Source organism: Phyllostomus discolor, chromosome 5 (assembly GCF_004126475.2).
Source record: "Phyllostomus discolor isolate MPI-MPIP mPhyDis1 chromosome 5, mPhyDis1.pri.v3, whole genome shotgun sequence".
Lineage (NCBI taxonomy): Eukaryota > Metazoa > Chordata > Mammalia > Chiroptera > Phyllostomidae > Phyllostomus > Phyllostomus discolor.
Genome location: NC_040907.2, coordinates 40,259,905 through 40,278,775, shown reverse-complemented (window position 1 = coordinate 40,278,775; position 18,871 = coordinate 40,259,905). Strand labels below are relative to the sequence as shown.

General features: G+C 35.8%; 1 protein-coding gene across 1 annotated transcript in view; it reads right to left on the bottom strand.

Moving 5' to 3' along the window:
* Window positions 1-259: 259 nt before the first annotated feature.
* The window catches only part of PRKAA2 (protein kinase AMP-activated catalytic subunit alpha 2), a 59,262-nt gene continuing 40,650 nt past the window's right edge, over window positions 260-18,871 (bottom strand). Inside the window, exons 5-9 of the mRNA XM_028513080.2 lie at window positions 17,780-17,867; window positions 15,535-15,759; window positions 10,842-11,346; window positions 8,839-8,965; window positions 260-7,505 (exon numbers count right to left, since the gene is read on the bottom strand). Of these exons, the coding sequence (XP_028368881.1) occupies window positions 7,267-7,505; window positions 8,839-8,965; window positions 10,842-11,346; window positions 15,535-15,759; window positions 17,780-17,867 (1,184 nt within the window). The 3' untranslated portion in view covers window positions 260-7,266. The remainder of the gene's footprint in view (window positions 7,506-8,838; window positions 8,966-10,841; window positions 11,347-15,534; window positions 15,760-17,779; window positions 17,868-18,871) is intronic.

Genomic DNA, 18,871 nt, shown 5'->3' with positions numbered 1-18,871 from the left:
CTATGAGTTTGTACAGTGCAGATATTAACTAGGGTGAACGTGTAACTATGAAGTGCTGTGTAATTCAAGATTACCATACAGTGACTGGAAGATACATCCTTCCCACTGGTCACTAAACACAGGAAAAATCATAGCAAACAAAACTGAAATTTGAATCTATGGTTATTACAATGCAAAAACACTGGGGGTGTGCTCTTTTTTTTTCTTCCTGAAACAAATTACAAAAAGTGACCCCAAGTTCAATAGACAAAAATTTTAAAAAAATAAATATGTAATCAAATGCTTCAATAGTTTAATGTATCAGCCTATGGAATTTTTCTTTCTTTTCTCAAAGACAGGCTAAGAAAAAAATGAATGCTCGATGTTCTTGGGAAAAAAACTGAATAATATCTGATCCAACATTTTTTATGATTGTCATGGACATAACCTAATGGCTGGCAATCATAAGTTTTATTTGTTGCACTCAAAATTCACTGTATAATATTTAAGTATACATGATAAAGAATACAAGCATTCTTCCTAAAACAATATTAAGTTTACTATACTTAGAGTTTACAGTTCTTTAACCATTTCACATTGAACACTCAAAACATTGTACAACCACAGATTTGTGAACAGTCTTGAGAGAAAGCTGTATTTTGGTACAGTAAGGCGGCTTCAGCCAACAATTTAAGAAGTTCTCAGTATTTGATGCAACAAAAGACAAATTTAATAGTTGAATATTCAATGTTTGCAAGAAATTTTAAAAGTCACTTAAAATAAGAAAACCATAATTTGTAAAACTGTGGTCTTAAACATTTTTATTACTATATTTGTACCACATAATACTTACCTAAAATCAAGATACTCATCCTATCAATATCAAAGATCTCTTTTGAAAAGGGAGGATTTACATTAAATGTGAGTATGACAAACCCTGTATTCAAACAAGGGCTTTCAGAAAGTCTCTCACACACATCTGTGAGGTAGGTTATTCTCCAAGTTTTGTAGGTGAGAAAACTGAATGAGGAGGTTGCGTGCCCTGCGGCTGACACAGCAGACAAACTCAGACGAGATTTCAAATTAGACTATGCTCTTGGCTCTGCATTACTTCTTCCCTTTACAAACTTTTTAAAGGGTTGAAATATAAAGGTTGCTATTCATTTGCATTCATTTTAAAAACATGGGAAGTGAGCCAAACTTTTATTAAGGTGACTCAAAAAGTAAAGCAACACAAGAGAAATAGAAAAATACATCTAGTGGCTCACCTCTGGCGGTGCCAGGGTGAGTCTGGTCAGAGGAACCTGAGAACAGACGCAAGCAAACACTGTGGCCGGTCACAGAGGGCAGGTGTAGGGAAAAGAGAGAGGACTTAGAAGAAAATACAGTTTGAACAAGTTTGTGACTAATTATTACTGTTCCTATAATTTAAAACAGAAGGCACAATTAAGGTGGTTTTTAGATCAGTGGATCTGTTTCTTTTTCATTTTAGAAAAATGTTATCTGTCTAGAAAAATGGCCTTTCCTCGTAACAAAACTTACTTAAAAGGACTATCAGCTGTGAAAAATGCATGCATAAATTAGCAGCAAAAATTAACTATGCAATTCTCCTTGGCAACAGAACGTTCCTATTTCTCCTTGAAATTTTAAATTAATGCAAAGTAACAAACCTTGAATAAACAAATAAACAAAACACTGTATGAACTTTGTCAAAATTCTATGAATTCTCAAAAAAGTTTTCATGCTAGGATATTCTAGAAATACATTTTTTTCCTTGTAAAGAGCACTCTATTCTAAAATTTCCTTAATTGCACTTTAAATGTAACTGAAATTTACCTACCCTGCTTGTCCCAATAATCATGAGCTAATTCCATAAAATCTAAACTGCTTTAGATATAAACCATAGTTACTGAAAGTCACACACACAGTTGCAGCTGCAAAGTGGCATGGCTATGCAAGGCTGGCAGTAAACATTACCACTGGCTCACAAAGTTAATACAGACCCACAGTCTGATGACTTCTAGACCAGCCTGATTCTTATCAGGTTATGGCTGAGAAAGTTTAATTAAACCCAATCCAGTCTGGACTGCGTTCAGTGCCGTCAAATGCATCATAATTATATGTGGGAAAGGCTAGTAAGGAGGCCAGCAACTTGTTTAAATAAGATTTATACAATTTTTAAAGCTCATCAAACAAAAATTACATTTCAAAGTTTTATAAGGTTTGGGAGAATCTCTATCCAACAGATAATAATTAGGTAGTTCGTGAATAGAAATATATTCTATGAAAATAGTGTTTTATCATCTAGTATGCATATAAAATAAAAAATTATCAATCTGTATATGAAATTTAGATAAGCCTAATTCATGTAATAGTCAAAAACTATGATAATTTAGGATAGGGGCTGGAGCTAGTTTTACTTTTGAAAAAGACTGTACTACAGAACCATGTAAATTAAAGGAAGAAGCATGCCCTAAAAAGTTTCTTCAATATTTTTAAGCACCCTCATTAACTTAGAAGTACTTGTAAAAATCCATATGCTAAATAAATCTTAAATACTTTAGATAATTACATCTAGGTAGTGCAATCAACTGGTTCAAATAAATGAAGAAAGACTCAGTTAAGACTACGTCATGTCATCCAAGACTTGAAAGCAATATTCCTGCGTTTACTGTTCTTACTCATTTCAGGGACTGGGCTATTCCCCCCAGGGGAGGGGAACACACAGAAAGCAGTGGTCATCACTGAGTACTTGCATGGCATGAAATCTTTATGAAGGGCTTTCTGGTCCTGCTTTCTCATCCAGAGAGTGGTTACCTTACAAGGTTACGGCAATGTGTTAACTAAGTTAATAGATATGGAGGGTCTGGATCTAAATCACTATAAAAATGTATGGAACGCTTCCATCACTTCAAATTAATTGTGTTGTGTTTTATGTCAAGTACACATGATGTTTTAACATGTATGGTTTTCTGCATTTCTGCCATTTGTATTCCAGAGGGTGGTTGTATTTAGAAAAAAAATTCAAGTATATACCTTCAAAATGCCTCACCAAACATATATAGAATATTCTCACTAGTATAGACACTCTAAAAATATAAAAAGTGGACAGTAACACAAATCATGAAAGGAAAGAACGTTAAAGCTCAAATACCTCAGAGTCTTTTCATCTATCCCTCTCACTTTAGAGGTTACAAAAATGAACCCCAACAGAGGATGTGACTTACCAACAGATTGCACATATCCCTCACCCAGAACTTGTAATAAAGTAGGATCTCTGAGAACGGTAATGAAAATAAACTACATTCCTTATCTAAAAAGTCACAGAGTGACAGGAGGTACAGAAATGCCAGATTGAAAAGGTGGGTGTCTTTGAAAACAAAACTGTGAACATGCCTAGCATTTAGATGATGAGATTTCACAACCACTAATAAAATTTAAATTATTAACCAGTGAACAAAGAGGAAGTGCCTGCAGTAGACACATTCTAAGCTTTCGTGTTTTATAAACGGAAGGTGCAGTGCTTATATTAACTCAGTATGCTGCACATTAATAGGAGCTACAAATTCAGTCAAGAAAATAACTTATAACTGTTGTCTATGATTATTTTCTCACTTATGTCTCATCTAATACTAAAAATCGATTTCTATTCCCTGAGTATAAACTGACCAGGGAATACGAAAAATCAAGCCTGGAATTACGTAACTGTCATTAAAAACCTATTCGCAAAAACCAGAAAATTTTCTGTACATATAGCCAATTTCCTGACACAGAAGTATAATAATTTCTGATTAATTTAGGCTCCTGGATTCTCTTTATAGATGACTAGTATCAGGGAATGCAAACACTAAAGGTTACAAAAGTATCTCTTGAAAACTTGTTGATCGAAACAAAAATCCCACTTGTAATAAATCTGCCTACCTGCCTCCAATTTGAGATGTTGTTTGTTCTTAAAGGATAATAGGAATGAGTTCTAATATGGTGCCCTATTTAAAAGTACTTAGAAAATGTTCACTGATGACACTTTTTGAAAGCAAGAATCAATGATAACTGACTCATTATCCATAAGGCCATAAGCTGTGGTCACTAGTCTTTCAGTACTTTCTTACAAGTAACCTTGTTCAGGATTTCTCGGTTATCCAGCACACACACATAAAAAACAATAAATTTCACTCCCAAACAATACACAACCTGATTAAGAAAATGAAGATGCTATGAAACAGGTTACAGACATACACAATCCTATTTAAGTCCAGCTCAAGATGACTATGTCCACAGGTTAAAATGAAATTATTCTGATTTTGAACCAGATTCTTTCTAACAACTGAAAAGGGAAAAGGAAATCCTAACTTGATTCTTAACTATACTAATTATGACAACCTAGAACAGTAATTTTCCTAAACTAGTATTTTCTAAATTTTCTTTTTCCCATGGATAGTAAGTTTAAAAACATGGTTACATCAATTCTGGTCAAGCAGAGTTAAACAAAGCTAAATGGTTGTCTTTTTTTCCCATAGAGAACTTATCAAAGTCTTTAATGCTCATATCCACTGTCATCTCAAGAGCGAGAGTAGCATGTAACATTTTCCAAACTTGCCCAAGGGGAGTCGTTTTCTGCAGAGCATCTCACAGGACACAATTTGGGAAATGCTGCTCTAGAATCCCATGGAGTCCATTTCCATGATATAGCTAGGGTTTTATCTGTAACCTAATAATAGAAGCTCTCTCCCAGAATTTTAACTAGAAAAAATTGTTCCGACCCCAGATCTACCCACCACATACCACATCCACAGTAAACCAGGTGATATGCCTGAATGTGGGAATTTAGCACTGATTCTTTCCCCTTCTGTTCATTAGCAACAAAAAGCCTCCTTGGACAATGTTCTAGCTCCTCTTATACTGAACTAAGCCTCCTGCAATCTTCTCTCCACAAAACAATTCTAGATTCACAAAATAGCTGTGTTTTAAAAACTTAAGCATACAAAAACCAAAACTGTGACCCTTGGTTCTCCTAAAATTCAACAAGTAACTACCACACTGTAGATATTCATGAAAATGGACAAGAATGAGAAAATAGTAAATAGTATTTTAACTCTCAAAAAATGACAATCATCCACATAAAGTAATTTTGATATGAATAAGTTTCTAATATATGATTTATTAAGACTAACAAAGCTAAAATACCACTGGATTCCATCCTGCTGTTTCTCTACCTTCAAAAGTACTAGGAATTTTATCACTGAGGATAAGGAATCAGACTAGTTCCTTATTGCTAAGGTCGTCCCATTCATAGACAGGCAAATGTGATGAGGTGGCCTAGCTTCTCCAAAAAGAGGTAAATATTTACACATTTGGAGAAGTGAGAATTATGTGGTATCTATAATGTACATCAAAATAACACAATAGAACTACTACTTATCCCTGTAAAAATAATCACAAAAAAAGCACCCTTTGGTGCCACTAGGTGGCAACCTTTCAAAGGTTTAAACTTAAAACTTCTGAACTGCAACCCCACCCTCTTTCCCAACAATGATTCCTTTTGATATTAAGAAGTCAAGACTGTTTAAAAGTTTTACAAAACAACATGATGTAACACTGAAAACCCTCGGCTCAAAAGTATTTAAAGGTAGACGTGCTTGTCTTCCATAAACACAGGGGAGATTTGGTCTAACGTTCATTCTCATTTGCTTCTGGTAGAAAACATCATTTTTTGGCAAAGAAAAACCTGTCAAGGATTAGTCACTTTTTGTTTCCAAGAGCTTAATCTTTTCTAGGGTAAGTCAGGTGAATGAGATTGCTAATTACAATATACTAAAGAAAACAAATGAATAAATACAGATTAGATAAATTATATATAATTTAAAAATTAAATACTTCTACTAAAACAAAATATAATTTATAAGCTATTATCTACCCTGCTGTATACAGGTTGTTTTTCTTTAAAGATTACAAAATAATACAACCTGCACAAAATGAAACAACAAAAAAATTGTTTGGTTTTCCATCAAAAGCATTGGTGTGTGAATACATACATATATATATGTAAACAACACATATATTTATACGGGAGTTTTTCTGTTTTTTTCATGTTTAAGGCTCCCTGCCCTAATAAGTTCAACAGTGAAGGTCATTGCCTATCAAGCTTTGGAATTACATAAAAAGCCCTTAAGGCCCAAACAGTGTTTTCAAATTAGATGGCTAGCAATAAAGACATAAGACAAAGAAAAGGAACCAGAGATTTAAAAGCTAAACCAATCAGCCACTAAGGATCAAACAACAAACAAAGACAATGGTGACTGGGGAAAATGAGGAAGGGGATGGCTACAAGGACAAACTTCAACTTCAGATGAAAAATTAACATGTGGGATGCAACACCTTACACACAGGCACACAAACGCACACCCTGCCACTACACACAGTAACAGAGTTCTCTCTTAAGGGACTGTTGATATTTTGCTTTGTTTCATGTAACTGTCAATTTTACAATGCTCGGCAAAGTATAAAAATAGATAGAGCCAAAAAGAATTTGGGAAAGGTAGATTTTGAAGGCAGGTTTTAAAATGATGGAAGTTTATGACAAAAGTTGTTGCAATTCCAGATACTCCAATACTGAGTAGAACCTTGAAGGCTCTTAAAACTGGTATATTTTTCATGGAAATCTCAAGATAAAACCTCTACTTGGTTACAGTCATTTTTAAGGAACCAGGAAATCATGGTTACCTGTTTGAGGACCACAGCCTTTCTGTTCAACACTAGGCAGAATCTGCTAGAACTTGGCTTCTAAAATTTGGGGGACAGGCTTTTAAGATTTCAACATTTAAAAACTATCTTGCTAATTTTTTAAAATATTCTTATGCAAAAGAATTGGGTGCAAAAGCATAGCTTAAAGATTGCTGAAATTTTTAGGAATTTGTAAACTGGATTTACCTACACCAAAGAGTAAAGCAAGAAGATTCTGCCAAAATACCCTTTGATTGAGCTAGTTCACCAGTGAAGGTGTATTAATCGTGTGTAGTGAACTCACAATTTTAATTAACAATCTTCATCAATGTTTACATATTTGCTTATGGGAATTTATCACAAAATAGAATTATAGATTTCTACAAGTAAATAAATGTCAGACTTTTCTGTTTTCAGTAATTTCAATGGCATTAAGTGTCCGCTGGCAATATTTTTGCCTGTCAATCAGCATTTTAGAGTATGTGATACGCACAGGTAAAATAATTTAAAGAATATATGTGATTTTCACAGTGCAATAACAGAAAGATATAAACTAGGGAAAGATCATCAACGAGCTAAAGTAGTGATCAGACTGGCACACATTTCAAAAAAATCCATGGTGTGACTGCCCAGGCGAGGTGTGACTGAAGACAATGTACTTCCGGTCAAGGAGCCAGTGAGGGAGCCAGAGAGTGAATGGGTCTCAGGAGTTACAGAATCAAAACTTGATCTTGGTCTGTGTAAGCCAGCAGCAGAGCAGGAACGCTGAGGTGTTGAGGAACCAGACCTCTGTTCCACCACCTCATCTGAAATGGATCAAAGAAGAGCAATTTATCAGAAAGGTACATTTGCCTAAGCCCTTCCTATGCAAATGTGACATTTCACAATATTAAGTACATCTAGCAAAGGTGACTTAGCAATAAATGTCAATATATGATTCAGCATTAACCTTGAAATCAAACTGATATCCTTGCATATGAAGAATGCCCATCCTTGAAGGCTTATTTTCTTTCAGCGTATCAACAAAATAAAAGTTACCATCACACAGTGATTCTGAACCTTTGGTGCACATTGAAATTACCTGGGTGGTGGGGGGATCTTTTTTGAAAATGCAGATTCCCACTTTCCCATCACAGAGATTCTGACTTAGGTCTGGGAGCAGTTCTCAAGAACCTACATTTCAATAAGAACTCTGAGTAATTTTGATGAAGGTGGTCTGGAACCATATAAACACTGCTATAGATGTTAGTTCAAGAATAAAATCTAGCCCCTGGCCAGGTGGTTCAGTTGGTTGGAGCATTGTCTCGTACACCAAAAGGCTGTAGGTTCAATTCCCTATCAGGGCACATATCTAGGTTGCAGGTTTGATCCCTAGTCAGGGTGCATACGGGAGGCAACTGATTGATGTTTCTCTCTCATGTGAATGTCCATGTTTCTTTTCTCTCCCTCCCTCCCTTCCTCTCTCTTTAAAATTCAGTAAACATATTTTTGGGTGAGGATTAAAAAATGAAGAATTTAAAATAATTTAAAAGCTTTGTTTAAATCAATGTCCTTGTGCCTGAGCTCAATTCTTTTCACGTTCCATTCAGCACCTGACCTTCTATTTTTATCCTACTTCAGCCTATGAACAAGGTGAGTACACCTGGTTCGCCCAGGTTCGAGTCTTGGCACACACTACATATCTGGACGGGACCTCCTTCCCTGACTCCTTGGCTCCTGGACAGCCATGGGCACCAAACTCTAACCTAAATCCCAAGCAGGATGAGAGAAGCTGATGAAGGGGGAGGTTAGATATTACGTTGCTAACAGTAATAAAATATTAATGAGGAAATGTGACAAAGAACTTGACAACATCAGCCAATTTTAGGTAAAAATTGCTTCCTCATGTTTGCTCCACAGCCAACACTTCAAATAACTTTCTTAAGGCAAGGAAGCACTTCTTTCAGAGAGATGCTGGACTGAGAGACATTGCAGGTGTCTTTGATCCTTTTCATTTCACTTACATTTTTGGCTGAATCTAGATTACTTAAAAACCAGTACAAAAGACCTACCCACCGTGCTTTCAAGATGATTTTAACATCTTGTCAACTACTGCCAAGTTTTACCTTCTTAGAGCTCCTGCCTGCATAGCTTCCTTACCATCAATGCTTTTGAAGTCCAAGAGATAGCTTCTGTTGTCAACCAGGTAGAGCTGTAAGCTCATTTTCACATAATTGCCAGTCACAGGATTCTTTCTCCTTACACGAAGATGGTATGCATTCACTACCTAAAATGAGAAATCTTTGTTAAGGAAAATTGTTAAAAATAACAAACTATAAAATATCTCCCTATTATTATTTCAAAGACTATCAAAACAAATCACTGATAGAGGTAGAACAGGGAAGAAATTCCTGAATTATTTTTTTTATATTACATGGTAATGTAGGGTTTTTTTTATCCTCACATGAGGACATTTTTTTCATTAGTTTTAGAGAGAGAGGAAGGGAGAAACAGAAATATCAATGCAAGAGAGAAGCATTGACTGCTTACCTCTTGTATGTGCTCAGACCAGGGATCAAACTTACAACCTAGGCATGTGCCCTGACCAGGAATTGAACCCCGCAACCTTTTGGTTATGAGATGATGCTGCAACCAAGCAACACTGGCAAGGGTATAATTTAGTGTTTTTAATCCCTACTAACAATACTGTTTGTGTACAGCAGTTAAAATTCAAGGGAACTTTCAGAGATTATATAGAGTCTAGCCTTCATTCTAGATATGCTTCACTCCAAAACATAAATAGTAATTTTGGTTACTCAGATTCAACTTGAATAATTTTACCCATAAATACAGAGTAGAAGAAATAAAGGGTAACTAGCATGTTACAGGTCTGCACCAGGCACCATAATGGGCACTGTCACAAAATTTACCTATCACAAGAAATACTATGAGAAAGATATTACCTGCCTTTTGAAGATAAGAAAAGTGCAGTTCTGAAAAAGAAGATTCTGGGTTTGTAAAACCATCTACCAAATTAGCTACAAAAACTTTGCAGTAAGGAGTTTTCAAGATATTAACATATTTTTAATAAATAATAACTGCTTCAGAAAAGAGAAATCTGAGTATTAAATGGGTTTATGCAGGCCCTGGCTAGGTGGCTCAGTTGGTAGAGCATCATGCTGATATACCAAGATTGCAGGTTTGGTCTCCAATCAGGGCATGTACAAGAATCAACTAATGAATGCATAAATAAGTGGAACATTTAATCAATCAGTATTTCTCTCTCTCCCCCTCCCTCCAAAAATCAATAAAATAAATAAATGGGTTTAAGGAAATATTTTATGTATGCATTTCCTGTGCAAAAAATGAAATGAAAATGACTGATTTATTTCAAACATGTCAAGTGAATATTTACATGGTAGGTATGAATGTTTTTCTTCCACCTTTAAAAATGCATTCACAGTTCTCAAGAAAGGAACAAGAGTTCAAGGGATACTGAAATGAAACAAGTGCTCTCCCCTCTACCACAAATAAATACAATTGAAATGAATTTGAGCACTTATTTTTTTAAAAAGTAGAATGTGGGCTGAGAGTAAGAAAAATATACCATACTTAAGGATTAAAAGCACCAGCCAAAAAGAGAGGCTTTCTCAATTTAGAGAAAAGTATTTATTGACTGAATAAATATATACTGATGGTAAATATATACTGATGGCTAGTGGTATTGACCACTAGCTGTGACTACTACTGGCAAAAACAAAAACACTACTTAAAATGAGAAAGGGAAAAGTAAGAACATACTATGTTTAAAGATGCTTGACTTTTTATTGCTATAATGAATGATGAAACAGATAGACTCTTTTCTCATGTGATTTCGAGTCGATTACTTTTTGTTTCTTTGGCAAAAATGTTATTTCGTAATTCAAAAATATGTAGGTCCCCAACAGCAACATTCCTCTTTTTTGAACAAGTTTATTCTGATTTAAATGCAAATGGCATATTATTGCAAAGAATGGTGCTTATAGGCAGGATCATCAAGAACACTAACTTTGTATCTAAATCAAAAACAACTTTAGACCTCAATACTCAGCAGCTCACAGCAGCTTATAAAACAAACAAACAAAAAGGGCTTCTACAAATGATCTTAATACACAATTTCCTACCTTCCATTCAAAATCCAGCTGCTTCATAGCTCGGTAGACTTCAGCCATAATGTCATATGGTTTGCTTTGACTTCGGATTCCAAGATGCCATTTAGCTTTCTTTACAGCTAAAGATTTGGGTTTGGTTGTATTCAGTGCATCCAACGGACACCTTGCTTTAGGGCTGTCTGCTATGAGAGGCGGCATTCGTTCCGGATGAGGTTTCAGGCCTGGGGGAACAGGCAGGGCACTATCCTCCATGAAAGAACCAGTGGGGGGACTAGAGGCGAGGTAGAACTCACTGGCTTGGTTCATTATTCTTCGATTGTCAATGATAAGATGATAAGCCACTGCAAGCTGGTCTTGAGGGTCACCACTATACAAACTGTTCATTACTTCTGATTCTGTACACTCAAATTTTTCACACACTTCTTTCACAGCCTCATCATCAATGACATTAGCATCATAGGAGGGGTCTTCAGGAAATAAGTAACTGGGCAAATCTTGTTTAAACCATTCATGCTCTCTAGGAAAAATATCACAATACACTATTGTCAGAACATGCTTTGGCAAGTCCCAAATAATTCAGACATGGGGCAATACAACAGAACACAATCAGAAAGACCTGCTCTCTAGTCACTTCCTAGTTTTGCGACCATGGTTAATTAACCCTTCGGTGAATAACTGCGGTTATTCAGACTTGAGTACTTGGCTGACATTGTCTCAAAAATAAACAAAAGAGACTATTGCTGTGAAGGAGACAACTGGAAACATTTGATGCCAATGATAAAATCCAAGTTTCCAAGCAAAATTTTAGAATTTTATGTAATTTGTGTCTATCTCCATAAGCTGAAAAACTGCCCAGTATTTAAAGGCTTTTCTAGTAACTCTGTAGTGATGAATAATTAATATGATTTTTGATGTTGTACAATAAAATGTGTCAGCACTTGGAAAATCCCTACAACTCAATGACCCAATATTTTCCAAATGACCAATGCATGATGTTACAGAACTATACATGGCCACAGATGCACTCAAAATGCAAAACAGACCCATAGGTTTCGATATAGTAAAGTACAATAGTTAATTAACATGTTTTCTGATTTGATGATGCAGCTAACATGTTAGGCCTTGGTTGTTATATTAAAGAAAAATCCCTATGATTAGCTGGAAGTTATTAAAATGCTCTCTTTCCCAGCCCTTATGGGAGCGAGGTCAGACTAAGCCCACAGACTGAAGTCGGACACAACGTGCTGCAGCAGGCTGGGTGGCTGGATGGAGGAGCAGACCCAGGAGCCCGGCTGCCGGCTTTGACTGAGGCAAGCATGAAGAGGACTTTAAAAGTGTAAATAATGCCATTGTCATCATTTTTTTTGTTTTTGGAAATAAGATTCCTTTTCATAAAAGATGTTATTTAGGTTAATATGTACAGGTTTATTATTTTTAATTAAGTAATTTTTAAATTTCTCATTTTTAATTTCTAATATGGTAAATATTGATAGGTATATATCTGCATTAAAAAGAAAAAAAACAGCAACTCTTTGGAGATCTCAACTTTAAGAGGCTGAAGGGGTACTAAACCAAAAAGTTTGACAGTCTCCCAAATCTTATTTTCTCACACTCTGGGCCTTTGTACGTGATGTTACTATTGCCCCCCTAGGATATCCCATCCCCTTTCACCTAACATGTACTATTCCTTCAAGATTGTGTAAGCATTCCTACATGGGGGAGAGGGGTACTCCCTAAGCTTAAGTTCAGATCAATATGTATTTTGACTGGCTACCTTCTATTGACTAATTGATTCATTTATGCATATTTACTAAGGACATTCTGTGGCAAAAAGACACCCTCCTTCACCTCATAGAGATTATATTCTAGCCAGATGAAGATTAAACGAATGCTCACAAAAATAAGTATAGTCACAAATATACAAACATGAAAATCATGATAAAGATTCTGAGTGAAAAACACAAGGTCAAATGAGAAAATATAATTCAGAATGGGAGGCAAATGATTAAGGAAGCCACTCTGAGTAATATTTAAGCTGATATCAGAATGGTTAGAAGTCACCTAAGCAAAGAAATGAGGAACAGGTGCTCCCTGCAAAAGTAACAATATACACAAAGACTCTGAGACAAGAGGTTGCCAAGTTCAGGGAACTGAACACAAACCACTATTGTGAGAGAATAATGAGTTATGGCTTAGAGTGGCAAAAGATTTCAGCAAGTTCTGATAGCTGTAGGCCATAAAAAAGGTTGGGGATTTGGACCTATGATTAGTGAAAATACTGGAAGATTTTAAAGAGAAAGGGGTGACAGGATGTAATGTGCATTCTGTAAATGTTTTTCTGCTTGTGACACAGACATTCAAAGGAGAAGATAAACACAATGATGATGGTAAGGATGCTGCAAATGCAGCAGTCCAAGTGACAGACGACAGGGCACCAGGCTCCGACGACACACGAAGATGAAACCTCTGCAGCTTCTAGTGGATCTTCCTCTAGTGACACTCACACTTTGTCACAGGCGCGGGTCTTCCTTAATCTTACCCCGAACTCAGAACTCCTTGAAACAGGGACCGTGTCTTATTTAACTATACTCCAGGACCCCATAGAGAGCAAATGCTCGAAAATGCAGAATAAGGAAACGATGACACAGGAAGCATAAGGACAGAAATGAATTTGGTGAGGCAATCCTTTGCTATATTGAGATAATATTAAGTATCTAACAGATGTTAACTAATAAAAATGACTGATAGGATTAACTTTTTCAGAAGTAACAGAAGATAAAAAGTTACATTAACTAATCAGGTACCAGTGTCGTGTCTGTACACAAGGTCAACAAGAGCTGCCTATGAAGAGTCCATGCAACACAACACGTGGAGCATCCAGCAAAATGTCTTGTATGCAGTAAGTATTCAATAACTAGTAGTTCTTTCCCTGTGAACTGTATTTCATTGAATCAAAAATTCCCAAACATTAAAAACTAAACTCAGATAAATAAAAAATGATGAAAACTACTAATTCAAATTATTATATTAAGTGTGGAAATGAATGCCACTTTTATACCATCTATATGCCAGTACACTTTTACTTTTTTTTTTAATTCTAAAGCATATACATATACAAACATCTGTTTTAAAATAACAGAATCAATACTTTACTCTTCTAAATGTGCTGATACAAACAGATACAAGTATATATATCAGCATATCTAATTTCCTTTGTAAAGAAAAGCCAACTAAATGAACTATATATTCTAAAGAATTGTGAACACAAAAGGTTTTTTCCCCCACTAGAGTCATTTCCATAACTAAATCTGGTGCTAATTTACAATTTTCCATATTTATGCACAAGGCCTGGAACCCTGAAGAAAGGCTGGGGGAAGAAAACAGCCCAGGAATATAAAAGGAATCAGTTCTTGCTTTCGGTCACGTAAACAAATACCTCAGCCATCATTTAAATATTCCAAGAGTCCCAGGTCTTTAAACAGTCATTCTGACTTATGCAGAGAAAGAATATTCTGCAAAGATGTCAAAAGAATATATGTGTAAGCAAATACCTGGTAAAATGCTAGGTAAGGAGGATGAAACCTCTAAGAAACATGACATGAGAAGTAAAAGTAGAAGGCAGTGAGTCATCCTGGCTTGTGTGTACTATATAAAAGTCACATCACAGTAACGCGGCAACTGCACTTTCCAAAGTTTCTCACATTACAAGAAATCCTTCGCAGCAAACCCACTAGCAGCTATTTTTGGATTCAAAATCTTAGCAAAACTTTATTCTTTATTTCATCGACCATGTGTAAAATACATAAATCTCACCCGGTTTTTCTATCTGAAATTTATTCAAATACTTTCTGAGCATACACTGTATCCTAGGCTTTCCAGTGGTGCATATACAAAGATAAGGAAGACTCTCTCCCTTATTTAGTTACAATTTAAGGGCAAGAAAGACACACTGGCAAATAGCGATGAACAAAATGATACTGAAAGAATAAAAAGCATGAACAAAATGTGGAAATCACAGAAGTGGAAGCAACTAATATCGCTTAGGGAAATCAGAAGTGATTTCACAAGGGAGGCGATTTGCGAACAGGCAGGGGTGTTCAACCTTTTGGCATCTCTGGGCCACACTGGAAGAAGGAGAGTTGTCTTGGGCCACACATTAAATACACTGCAACACGTAGTCACAAAAAATGATCTCATAATGTTTGAAGTAAATTTACGATTTTGCGGTGGGCCTCATTCCTTGTCATCCTGAGTAGCCTGTGGCCTGCAGGCCACAGGTTGAACACCCCTACTTAAAGGATGAATAGAAATCTATCAAGTCCAAAAATAGGCATCAGAGGTGAAAGGAATCATATTAACAAGACAGGAAGGCATCAAATATGTTTGAGAAACAAGGAAAAACTCAATGTGGCTGAAGCCCTGGTAAAGGGGTGTAGCAGTAAGTACAGGAAATGAGACTTCAGAAGAAGTAAGTAGAGCCTTACTGTGAAGGACCTTGTATGTGTTGCTACCTAAACTACAAAGTTTGGGAAACAATCTGAAATATTTAAAGATGAGTGACATGATCACACTTGCATATTAAGGGAAGTAAACTTTGTATAAAGTGTTATATGGCCCAGAAAAAAGGAAGGCATTCAATTACTGATACTATTATTAATGCCAGAATATGTACATAATAGTAGCAAAAAAAAAAAAAAAGAGTCACCTTATGTCTTTGATAGTTGCTCGTTTCAGGGGGTCAACCTGCAGCATATGCATCAGGAGAGTGGCCACAGAACGATTGAGATACTCCGGGATATAAAAAACACCCCCTCGGATCTTCTTAAATAACGTGGGCACGTGCTCATCATCGAACGGGAGGGTGCCACAAAGAAGAGCATACAAAATAACTCCGCAGCTCCAGATATCAACTTCAGGACCTGCATACAGTCTGAGGAGAAGAAGACACACAAACCTGAAATGCAAGGGTCACCTTCTCACCTACATGTGCCCTGCTTCTACACACACAGTACAAATTGGGTATATTCTGCTTTCAAGGTCTTTTATTTTTCTTTTAAATCTTCACCTGAAGACATACTTATTGATTTTAGAGAGAAGGGGAGGGAAGGGGGTGGGGGAGAGAGAGAAACATCGATGTGAGAGAGAAACATTGATCAGCTGCCTCTCGTATGCACCCCTACCAGGGACTGAACCCCCAATACAGGCATGTTCCCTGACCGGGAATCAAATCAATGACCTTTCAGATTTACGTAATGATGCTCCAACCAAATGAACCAACAGGCCAGAGCACTTTCAAGGTCTTTAATGAACTCCATAGTCACTCTCCAACACTCAATGGTTGTTCTCCAGGGAGAATAATTAATTGGTCTAAACAATTATTAAAGTTTTCCAATACAAAATAGTATTTTTATTTTTTGGCATAAACTCATTTCACTGAACATATTCACTGACTAATTAAAAAATATAAAACTTTTGCCCTGGCCAGTGTGGAGCGTTGTCCTGTACACTAAAGGGTGGGGGATCTGATTCGCAGGTCCCAGGTTGGGGAGCCTACAGAGGGAAAGCAAGTGATGTTTCTCTCCCACATCGATGTTTCTTTCTCTCTCAAATATATATAAAAATTACTGTGGCTGACTTTTTTATAGAAACATCAAATTAGATGACCATAAACTTGAAAAAATAAAAATAAAAAACAATACTATAGCATATACAGGCTAGATCTTTTTTTACTCAACTATTACAAGAAAGGATATGCATATGTAATAGAATTTCATCCCTGTACACTTATTGTAAAAAATACCTGAAGCAGTAAAGTACCCAACAAGTCCTATGGCAATGTCTTTGACAGTATTTACCCTGTATCACATTATCCTGAGTACTTGTTACTTTCTTTCCAATCACTTGATAGCTCAGGGGACTAAGATTAGCTTTGCTCTCAAAAACCTGTGCCTAGAAGGTTATTCCTTTTTTCTATATACAATATTAAAATTCCCAACAGCACATTACCAAACTCAAACCTGGGTCTGAGGTAACAGAGTGAATCTCTACAATTTCAATTAAAAGAATATAATCCATTTCAATCGAAATTGCTGTCCATCATTTACACAGTTGTATTGTCCAAACTCCTATACTTGCTACTTGTGATAATATCTTTCCTATCTTTTCTCTCATAGAATTCTGTTAAATTTTTTAAAGATTTTACTTATTTATTTTGAGAGAGAAGGGAAGGGAGAAAGAGAAGGAGAGAAACATCAGTGTGTGGTTGTCTCTCACGTAGCCCCTACTAGAGACCTGGCCTGCAACCCAGGCATGTGCCCTGACTGGGAATCGAACCAGCAACCCTTTGGTTCACAGGTTGGCACTCAATCCACTGAGCCACACCAGCCAGGGCAGAATTCTGTTAGCTTTTAAAATCAGACATCGGTCTCTATAGAAGACTTGGGTTTACGTCAACCATCTGTATAAACATTTTAAGAATGTACCCATGAGAAAATTACATGAGTAATTACAAAATCTCCACCTGTGCAGTTGAAATCAAGAAAATGACATACTGTCCTCCTAAAACCTCATTCTTCCAAAAACGAAATATAAAATAATCTATATACTTTATAAAAGATTTTGTAAATATTATGAAAGGATCCTGTCCTGTTAGTAAACAATAACAACTAGCTTAAATTTAGCAAATGAATACTTTACACTTTTTTAAATGAGAAAAATCAACATTTATTTCAGTCATTTTAATAGAAAACTTCCTTAAATATATTCACAACAAAATTACATGTTTCATATATGTTTAATATAACTATTCTCTCTTCAACAATGAAAAAATAAAGGTACAATTTGTTTCTACTGTGTTAAAAATCTTATCTTGTAAAGAGAATATATAATTAAGTATTATCAGAATGAACAAAAGATTATAAAAAGCTTACTCATCACTGATATATTATTACCTGCCTGAGATCACTTCAGGTGCTGCATAATTTGGAGATCCACAACTAGTTCGCAGAAATTCGCCATCTGACATCATATTAGATAGTCCTGAAAATAAGAGTCATGTTTACCTGGTGCTGCTGCTTCCAAAAGTAGATATTGGTAAGTGCATGAGGGAAAAAAATGCCAAGTCTTTAATGCTCCATACATCATGTATTTTAATGAATAAAAAAAGCAGTGGAAAGTATTTGTTACACTAGAAAAAGACCACGTCAGAGTGCTGTTACACTACGACAAAACAACTAAAATATCACATGTGTGACTGAAACTGAATTCCTCTTCTAAATAAAAATGCTGATTTGCTTCACAAATATGAGGCTATCCTAAACTATACAAGCTTTTCCAAACATAAACACACTGAAATATTATTTACCTACTTTTACAGTCCAAAGAATAAAACAGACTACTGCTTTTTATGCCATGCTTTCAAAACCCTTTTTTAAAAAGTAGCAATAAAAGAGACTCCAATTTATACGTTATATTCCAAAAGTTTGTAACTTGCAAAGCTTTAATTTAACATAGAAAAAAAATAATCCATTGAACCAGAAATCTAGTCAAACTATATAACACTAAATGAGTTCTGCGATTCAGAGAAGAGAAATAGGAAAACTAGTTTCCTGGCTTACAGATTAAAGTACTGACAACAATTTTAAATAAGCAATGCTGAAGTCTGGCATGCTTCCATCTCTTTCTATAATCTCTTACTTCCTAATCCTTTTCCCAAAACACCCTATTATGGCAGCCAGTCCAGGTACATTTACCCCAGAAAGTGTATGGTGCATAAAAATTGCATGGTGCACAAAAATTACAGTTTGGCTTTTATTTTACCCCTGACAAAAACTCCAACTTTTTTATCAAATGGTAGATGTTACCCTGACATCCACTGATACCACCCCATTGATTCACAGAAGGACTCTAAAGCTCCAAAACTGCATGCAAATTTTCATATACCTCTGTGTAAGTGCACTCATCAAAGAGAGTGCCCTCACTTTCAAAGGAGTTTGTGACCTCCACATAAAACAGTAAAGTTTCATTTCCTTCAGAAGAAATGC